Genomic DNA, 10,371 nt, shown 5'->3' with positions numbered 1-10,371 from the left:
ACTCATATTCCTCTTCATCACCTGTTCATAATTAATGTAACACTGCCACTAATCGTAGCGGGGCAAGGATCACCTCAGACTTTACAAGAATCAAACATGGACATTAGAAATATGTTTGAGACCTTGGCATTTGCATATACCCCATGGGAAGAATAATAGTAAGGCTGGTACACTTGCTTCTTAGCTTCATTTTGTATTTGGCATTCTGAATTTTGGAAAATGTATTACCAATTTAGAAAATATATTCTATAGTAACGTTGGATATTGCAGAAATTGGTAGGAATTTGATAATGATCTGCACACTTATTATATCTGAGAAAATATGATTTAGTAAGTTTAGTCTATTAAAGCAGTTCTCCCACCTATTGAGTTTAATTGGCACAATTTTTAGAAAAAAAAATTTTACAATTTATCATGACCAGTGTTTGTCTTATATGCAGGAGTAGGAAAACCAAATAATTTAAAAAAATAAAACTCAGCTTCTCTGTTTGATAACTACGTCTTGAGAAAGAAACCAAGGAACTCTTGAGAACAAACCCTCTATGATTTATCATGACTGGTATTTGTCTGCTATACGGGAGTAGGAAAACCAAATAATTTTAAAGAACATAAGTGAGCTTCTTTGTCTGATAACTATGTCTTACGAAAGAAATCAAGGAACTCTTAAGTGGGATATATTTAATGTAGGTTGTCCAATTGGTCACAATAAAATGTATGACTTGGAATCTTTAAATCATGAACATTTTCTACCGTATGAAGAATCTATTAATTTAGTATGCTAGGAAGCATGGTTGCACATGAGTTCAATATCAATTATAAACCTGATTCAAAAGCCCAAGTTATGCCATTGAATTTTATAATTGCTGATACAGTCAAGTACAAATATTAATTGTTTAGATGCTTGAAAGATTCTTTACCACTTCGACACAGTAGGCAGGGACTGGAGCTGCTCGTGCAACCCTTGCTTATTGATTAGTTACAAACAAATGATATAAACTACGTCCATTTTGCAATTTATATCAATTAGAATGTGAGCTTTGAATTAACTTTAGCTATAACATTGCTGAGGAACTGGAACAATCATCAACTACAAATTATTATTTCATGCACAAAACAGATCTCACACTACCCTTATTCAGAATTGGGAAAGTAAGCAGATAAGTTTCATCCTACAAAAACAGAGATGAATTGATAATAATTGCAGTATATAGAATAGAACAAAAATATCCTTTTATGATAAACCAGACATGTAGGATCTATGTGATAGAAAGTAACTTATTTGATATTGATATGCAATTTACAATAGCTGTTGTGTCCACTGTATGTGAAAAATGTATCTAATACCCATATAACTTTTTCGATGTTTCAGAAGGCACATTCTATGCAGCACTTGTTGAACGAGCAATGTGAATTATTTAATTGACTTAATTGCAGTTGCTCATAGATGACACAGCAATATCACATATATGTAATATAGGATCTAGCTAACTTGATTCTTGCTTGTGATTCAAAACATCTATGGATACCATGCTTTAGGCTACTTATTAAAAATAAAACAACTCTATTAAAACTGAGCCTCATTGACTGGAACAGTACACAAAAAAGATTTTCCAGCTCCAGTTTTATTCCTCATCTTCAAAGGCTAGATTCTCAGAAAAATCTTCCATTAACATTGTCAAATCCTTTCCCAAGCTGTCCAGTATTTGGTCTTCTCTTTTCCCATCTTCTCCTTCAGAGAAGAATTGTATTCCACCACTTCTTATTAATGTTCTTTCATCATCTTTGTCTACCTTGGCCCGGATGACATCTCCACTCTGCACCATCATAACCATGGGGTGATTTTTACGCAAAATGTGCACAAAAATCTGATCTCCCTCCACAGTTTTTGAGTGGTTAACAAGCCTGGTATTGAAAATCTCCTTGTCATCTCTCAAAGTGCCTAGTTCCACACCAACTGAACCAATCCTGCCCTTGAACCTCACCATAAAGCATAATATAATCCCCGAACATTGCTCATTGCTGTCCAGTGTAACATAGAGTAAATCATCACCATTAGTTTCCATCTTCTTTTCTAAGCACTCTGGTATCTCATTTGCTGAAAAACTGAGTAACTCTAGACAATGTGTTTCCTGTAATTCCAATAAAAAATTACAGTGATTAGTATACAAGGCAATTTCAAATTCTGAAAATGTTAATAGTCTATCTCAGCTGCATGTCGATCATGATGGATCTCATAACTTTGTACTTATGGACATGGAACCTTAATTAATAGACAAAAAAGTAGTGTGCGGTAAGGTACCTACTTTCCATGTTCGATACCCAAGTTGGATTCCTGGATGTATTGCGTTTGATTCTTAAATTTCCAATGTTGGACATGAGACATCCCAACTTGTATGTGGGGTGCTTGTTCCATAAAGCCATTGGGTTTAGCTTAAACTAATGAAACTATCTATATAACCATGTGTCTTGGATCATTTTACCCATGTTTATAGGGGGTTTTACTGATGAATTTTTTTAAGGAGTGCATTGATCTTTTCTTTCAGTATAACAACTGCACTACAAGTGGTCCTATATTTGATAATCATTAGATTATGGGGAAAATGATAGTCACCTTAATTAATTGGCGGGGTTTCAATATTGAGCTTCCTGAGCCGGCCAATCTGCAACCTTTAACATGCACTCTTCTTAAGGATTTCAACCCTTCCATTCCTTGGATACGCGTAACATTCCTACATTCTGATATTGAGAGCTCTTGCAATGACTGCAAGGACCCAAGGTCAGGCAATTCAACAAGTTCCCTGCAGTTATGTATCCTCAAAAGCTTTAACCTCTTCATGTTTTGCATGTTAGAGATCATCTTTAGGCCCAAGCAATCTTGAATATGCACTTCAATGAGCTCCTTCGGAAGATGTGAAAGTTCTGAAAATTCTGCGCAGTGATATAGGTAGAGTTTGCTTAGTCGAAAAAGTGTACCGACAGTTGGTGGCAAAGAGGTCATTTTGTATGATTTAAGATGGAGAATTTCTAATAATGAAAAATCTCCAATGCGTTGTGGTAAAGGACAACCACTCGCTTTTAGATGTTTCAAGGAAGTAAGTCTTGAAAAGCTAGGTGGAAGACAAGATAGGCTGTAGGTTTCTTCCATTTCTAGAATCTTTAAGCAAGAAAGATTCCCTATGCTCTGTGGAAGTTCACATAGATTGTAGCATTCATTGAGTAACAGTTCTTCTAAACTGACTAGATTTCCTAACTCCTCTGGCAGTCGAAACAAAGAAGTGCAGTGGTTCAGGTTCAGATGATGTAAACAATTAAGTTGGCCTATTGATATAGGCAAGCTCCATATTGCACCACAATTACTTAGAACCAACCTTTCCATGCAAACAACATCTCCTAGCTCTGCTCCTAAGCTAATTCTTTTGCAACCAGTCAAATCCAACCGGCATAAGCTTTCAAGTTCATAGACTGAGCCAGGTAGAGTCTGTAAGCTAGAGCAACCATGTAAATCCAGATACCTCAAGTGCTTCAACTCTCCAATTGGAGGAAGACTTCTTAAATCATAGCAGAAATGAAGAGAAAGCTTCTCCAAGCAGGACAACCATCTAAAGGATCTGGGCAAATTCTTCAAGGGCATTCCATCCAATTTGACTTTTTTAAGAACTCTTAAATGTTGAAATGAGTCAGGTAACATTCTGATGCTGTGACAATTAGATAGAAAGAGCACCTCCAGAGATTTCAGCTTAGCTATGGTTTTAGGAAGTTGGAATAAGTTGCAGCAATTTGACAGATCAAGGTACTTAAGCTTTGTCAGAAATTCAATGGACTCTGGCAGTTTCCTCAACTCCTTACAACCACAGAGCTCCAGTTGTATGAGAGATCTGTGGTTGGCTAAATCAGGAAGGACTTGAAGACTTGTGCAGTAATTTAGTTTAAGTACTTTGAGGTTTTTCGGCCCCTGCCAACAAAGAAAACGTATCATTAAGAACACATTAAGCAGAAATTTCTATAGTTTTTTTTTGATATTGTTAAATATTTTTGTAATATTATTAATCACTGGAAAAAAAGATTAAATGATCAGTTTTTATCTTCAGTCTCTTATACAAAGGTTTTATTTTTGAAATTACCTCCTTATTGGATGGTTCTGACCACACAACTTCAATGCCTTTGCTGAAGCTTAGATCAAGAACTGCTATTTGTTTCAAATTCCATTCACATGGCAGGCATTTTAGAGGGCAGTTTTCCCATCTTAGCCACTTCAAATCTGGAGGCATTTTTCTATAGTCACCCTCTATAAGAGCTCCATCAAGCCAAAGCAATTGCAAAGTACACATTCTTTGCAAATTATGAGCTTGAAGTTTTACATCTTGTTGAAGGTGGGTAATCATAAGACATCTCACCCTTTCTGTTCCCTGATCAGATTAATATTGATAGAAATCTATTAGAAACTATATTGACATTGAGTCCTTATATGGAAATAGAAACAACTACTGTCCTATGCAACATGCCAATAAAAACAGTGGGACACTGGAAAGACCAAATACAAAAAAATAAGTTAAAAGCACACCTCAAATATCAGAATTGAGTCCTCCTGGATTAAACAGAGTTTTTTCTTATTATCAATATTTTTTATCACACTACATGATCTATCATCATTCTTTTGCTCGCTTCATCCTAATGATGGATTGTGTAGTGTGATCCACCCCATAAGGAAACTGATATAAGGACTCGAAAATATTGGGAGGAAGAATAAAGTAAACAGAATTGAAAGCCTTACCTTTCCTTCCGTTATAACTAGTTCAACCTCTGGCTTCCACAATCTGCTCCGCTTCCCTGGTTCTTGCGACTCTTCTGCTACAATAGCTCGTCCCATATCCCTCAGTTCGCTATGCATTACAAATCTTTCATGCTCGTCTAATTTAATTAGTGATTTCAGCATTAATTTTGTTAGGCCAACATTGGGACACAAATGACTGGCTTCCCAGAAGCTAATCACACTTTCCCTCTTTCTTCCGATGAATAAGCAAGCCATGTCTAAAAACATTTCCTTCTCTTCAGATTCAAGACCATCATAACAAAGTCTAAGAATGGCATTCTTGCCATGGGAATTTTCTAGTGTTTGAATGGCTTGTTTCCAATGGCTTAAATCTCTATTATACAAATGAGCACCCAGAACTTCAAGTGAAAATGGAAGCCTTTTGCAAATATCCACAGCTTTGTATGACAATTCTTTATAATCTTCTTCAGGTTGATCTCTCATGAAAGCATGCCAGCTAAAAAGTTGAAGAGCATGTTCCATAGCCAGTCCCTGCAATTCATAAACAAAACTTCCATTTTCACTCATTAGTATGTTTGGATCGAGCATTGTTACAAGCACTCTGCTACCTGGTCCAAACCAGTTCCCTCGTAGAACTTCCAACTGCTTCCAGTCATCTACATATTCCAGAATAACAAGGGCCTTGATGGACCTCAAATGTCCCTTCATCAACATCTTTCCGTGAACCTCATCATTAACTTTATCCTTGAACTTGACAAGGTCTTTTAAGATCTGGCGCTGCATCTTAGCGACACCATTTGTATTTTGTGCTTTGTGACGGACATCATATACAATGCAGGTAGCATCAAATTTGAGATAAATGTGATTGTGGATGGCCTTTGCAAGAGAGGTTTTTCCAACACCCCCATTTCCATAAATGGCAACTGTGAGGACATTCTCATCAGAATCTGTATTGAGCATTTTTATAACTTTACTCATGTGCTCTTCCATACCCATTAAGATTGTCTTTGAAATTCTAAGTGGTTCATTTCTGATCTCTTGGGGTATTGTATCTGAGGGATCTTCTTCTAAGGGCTGGGGCAAAGCTTCCTCCAGTGGGGTCGCATTTTGATCTAATATCTTGAAAACATCCTGGACTATAAGCTTTACGAGTTGTGCTTCAAACCTGAAAGACAATTGAGTTTGTAAAACAAGATATTGCCAGGTTTTGGTGCAATGATTATTAATATATGTTTCCTGTAACAGTTGAAATCTCTCTTTGAAAATTCAAAATTACTAAAATTCTGTTTAGATTGAGAATCCCCAGGATTCGTGATCTTCAAAGTCACATAAGAGAAAATCTTCACTATGCATTTGGAAAAGCTGGAAAGATTCTCTATAAATCTGACTGTCATTGATAAATAGAGAAGAAATAATGGTAACCCAAACAACAATGGAGTAAGAGGATTTATTTCCGAGCAACAGGAAGGATATTGTGTATTAATATGAGTCAGAAATTTGTGTATTATACTTCTTTTGAATGCATAACATGAGATTTTACAAAAAAATATATAGGGCTACTGAGTGAGAAAGACATGTTTATATTTAAAAAAGATTTATCAACAGCACAATAACTTATCTGCAGGTTAAGAAAATTTTCCTGGCAGTTTACTTCAAAATAATGCATCCTAAGGGTTGTATCCTAGCAATTGAACACTGAGGCTGACCAGCTCAAAACAAATATTACCCAGCTTTCCTACAATTCTTCAGAGTTGCATGAACATAATTGCTTAATGCATTTCCTTCAACAGCTTATATGACTGACAATCTTTGAAAAAATAAGTAGTTAGCTTTCATACCCAGATATATCTTCAGGACACCAGCCAGAGAAGGAGCAAACTTTATGGAGAGCACTTTCCCACTCACTAATTCTTTCGGGTGTGTATCTTTGTAATTTCTCCTCAAAAGCTTTTGCAAACGCACCTCTCCAAGGATTCCTTACTTCTGTTGGCTTGACATCATAGAATAAGGGTATGATTTTACCATTTGCTTTGCACATGCGAGCGACCTCCTCCAGGCACCAATGGGACTCTGCAAAATTCTTGGAGAAAATAGGAATTAGAATGTCGCTATTGTCAATTGCCTTGTAAATAGTTGAACAGATCTCATCCCCTCTTTTGATTTCATGGCTATCCAGAAATGCATTAACCCCTGCATCTTGTAAGGAAGCATAGAGGTGATCTACAAATGTTCTTCTCACGTCCTCCCCTCTGAAACTTAAGAAAACATGGTATCTCCTTGATGTAGAAGACAGAGTCCTCGGCGAGGGATCATCGTTAGTCAGCGACATGATCTATCAGATTAATTACAGACAGATTACCGCTTGTTGCAATGCTCTCTTCTCCTTCTGTGATGATTGGGCCTTTATTCTTCCTAAGGCTGGGGTGATCCTAATAAAACACCAAGAGCTTTTCGTTTCTTTTTTGTACTGAATAAGCCGAAAATGACCAGCATAGAGGAGACAGCAAGAAAAGGTTCACAGATCAGTTCATGAGAGCAATTGTTTTGGCATGCCACTCAAACATTACAATAGTCAACACTCTAGAATATTGAAAGTAGTTATTATAAGGTGGAATCTGGAAGATTTGTTGGAAACCCAAATGCAATATCAACAAATAATTTATGCAGGCTCTTGCTCCACCAGATCAGCACATTTTGGAATCTTCGCACTTAAGCAGAAGGCCTTAAAAACACGTAATGTGAAATCGTTGATCGCGGGTCTTCATGATATCTTCAGGCGATGCGATTACGTGCTATAATTTTGAATTTTTTAAAGTTAAAACTGTCCTTGCTGAAACTTCTGCGAAGCCTCCAACGAAGGGTAGAGATACTCCCGAAATTTAAGCTGGCTCGCCTGCATTTGAAATTATAATAAATTTGAAACGAGAGAAATAAACGGTCAAATAAGTTTTTAATTTTATTAAGCTGTCCTATTTAACACTGCCTAGGGGTGCATATATGTTGCCCCGTGGCGTCTTTTACATATCCAAATGTATGGCAAAGATATGCCATGTCTCAATCGATAGTGTATGTGTGTTTCATGATGGTTTATCGTTCTAGGTAAGATCCAGGTAAGATCAGAGGTCAACTGTTTTGGGGAAGCTGACATAATGGGTATTAATTTATTATTTAATATTTAATTAAAAATAAATTAAGTATTTGTAAATTTTAAAGAATTAATAAATTTTGATATTCAAGTGACTGCATAGAATTGGAGAGGGTTTACAAGAATCTATTTATCTTATACATTAAGCAAAAATTGTTTATTTGAAAGAATTTTGTCATAATTTATTATTGTTTTTGATAATTTATTAGTGTTAAATTGGATTGGAAAGTTAATATAAAATTGGGGAAGCTTCAAGAGGATTTGGAATTTTATTTTGTCACATTGATCTAAAATTGCTTATTTGTGTGGCATTTTTAGAATTTGTTATCATTAAATTGGATTAATTTTTTTTGTAAAAAATAAAATAAAAAATTTAACGGTTGGATTCAAAGGAATATAGGCGGGTGAAAGGGGAAAGTAAAAGTAATAGGGATGAATATCAAGCTAAGAATTGTTGATAGTAGTTTTTCACAATCTATTAGAATTCTTTGTTTGTATTTTCTGGGTAGATTGTGTTCCAATTTTTTTTAAAATTTATTTATTAATTTATTTTTTTGGCATCAACATTTTGGATCACACTCTACACTTTGTGATCCATCATGGGAATGAGAGAGCTAAAGATAAATATGGTAAGATTGCAGACCCATAAAAGGAGAAAGGAATGGGGGTGGGTACACAACAATTTATAAGACTTTGAGGCTCAACAATTAGAAAAATATGGAAAAGGAGAACAAGTAAAGGAATAGATATATACCTATATTACAATTTGATATACCTATATGAGAAAACACAAGAGAGAAATAAGACAAACTCACTAATAAATACAATGTAAAAGATATATTTATAGTCAAACTTGGGGTTCATTATACATCCAAGATTGGGAGAGAAAATTAGTCATAAATCTCTCAAATGCACCATTACGTACTCAAGCTTTCAATTTTCTTAAATGGGGTCTTGGGTTTGTAGTTTCCCCTAAGACCATTCCTCATATAGATTTTCTCATTGAAATCGAGAATTTGGTTCGTTCCCTCCGCTTAGATGTGGCTGAAGAAGTTTGACAAGATTGTGTAGTTGCCTTAAGGCATGCCAAACCATTGAGGAATAAAATTCCTCATTTTGAATGATTAACATTAATTGAATTGCTTCAGAATAAAGACCTTATCATTACTTGAGTAGACAAAGGGAATGCCATGGTCATCATGAACCATCAAGACTACGCCTCCAAAATGTTGCACCCTCTTTCAGATAAATGTACTTACAAAATCTTACAGTGTAACCCTTGCACCAAAAATTTAAACAAGGTCAAGGCAACAATATCTTTCTCGCCATTAGGCGATGAGACCAAAAAGTGTCTCATCCCTTCAAAAGAAATAACCCCACGCATTTACAATGCACCGAAAATTCATAAAATAGGGGTTCCTCTTAGACCCATTGTCGACACCATTGGACCCCCTACTTATCCTCTTACTTCTTTCCTTGCCAAACACATTGTGCCACTAGTCAACAATACTCCATCTTCCATCAAGGACTCATCCCATTTTGTTGAGTTCATCAAGGACAAAAAGCTTTCCTATTTTGACATCCTAATGAGTTTTGATGTTGTTTCTCTCTTTACTAAAGTTTCAATCCAAGATTCCCTAGAGATTGTCAAGTGAAAGACTAATGATGAAATGGCCACATTAGTTGAATTATGCCTTAGATCCATAATTTTCTCATTCCAAAATATTATCTACAAACAAGCAGATGGGGTTGCCATGGGCTCGCCACTATCTCCCAATATTGCAAACCTGTACATGGAACAATTCAAAGAAATCATGCTCAATTCTTTTCCCCTCAAACCTAGATGGTGGAAAAGATATGTAGATGACACAAACATTTGTTGACCCCATGACCAAGATAAACTCCACGACTTCCACACCCATCTCAATAGCATCACACCTTGCATTTCCTTCATGTTAGAGATTGAGTCAGACAACCACCTCCCTTTTCTTGACATCTTACTCATCAAGAAACTTGATGGCTCCACATGTCATCGAGCCTTTTGAAAATCAACCCACACAAATCTGGACGCCTACTTGTCTTCACACCACCACTCTAGTAAAAAAAATGGTGTTCTCAAGATGATCATCTTGAGAGCCTTTTGCATTTGCGATGATGAACACTTACACCTCGAGCTCTCACATCTTTGCAATGTCTTCAAAATGAATGGGTACTTAAGTAGACAAATCACAAAGGCTATCAAAGACAACAAAATCCTCTTCCTATCTCAATCCAAACACCCCAATATATCTCACTCTCATAGGGTCTCATTGCCCTTTATCAATGGTATCTCACATAAGATTGCCAAAATTTTGGCCAATAAAGGCATTTGTAGAACTTCTAAACCCTTCTCATTGGTTAACATCATATCCACTCTAAAAGACTCAAAAGAAACCCTTCTTGAATTTGAAGTTTA

At 36.0% G+C, this 10,371-nt stretch overlaps 1 protein-coding gene across 1 annotated transcript; it reads right to left on the bottom strand.

Moving 5' to 3' along the window:
• Positions 1 to 1,261: 1,261 nt before the first annotated feature.
• LOC149560898 (TMV resistance protein N-like) lies at positions 1,262 to 7,468 on the bottom strand. Its single transcript, XM_089823697.1, has 5 exons — positions 6,610 to 7,468; positions 4,772 to 5,936; positions 4,122 to 4,406; positions 2,612 to 3,952; positions 1,262 to 2,129 (listed from the first exon to the last, which is right to left on the bottom strand). Exons 1-5 carry the CDS (start codon positions 7,098 to 7,100, stop codon positions 1,623 to 1,625), a joined length of 3,789 nt encoding a protein of 1,262 aa, XP_089679823.1. The 5' UTR covers positions 7,101 to 7,468; the 3' UTR covers positions 1,262 to 1,622.
• Positions 7,469 to 10,371: the final 2,903 nt, after the last annotated feature.

The sequence above is a fragment of the Cupressus sempervirens genome, chromosome 4, assembly GCF_028749045.1.
Source record: "Cupressus sempervirens isolate cs-2001-9-10 chromosome 4, ASM2874904v1, whole genome shotgun sequence".
NCBI classification, from domain to species: Eukaryota; Viridiplantae; Streptophyta; class Pinopsida; order Cupressales; family Cupressaceae; genus Cupressus; species Cupressus sempervirens.
Note: the sequence above shows the minus strand (reverse complement) of the source record. Positions and strands in the feature narration are given on the sequence as shown.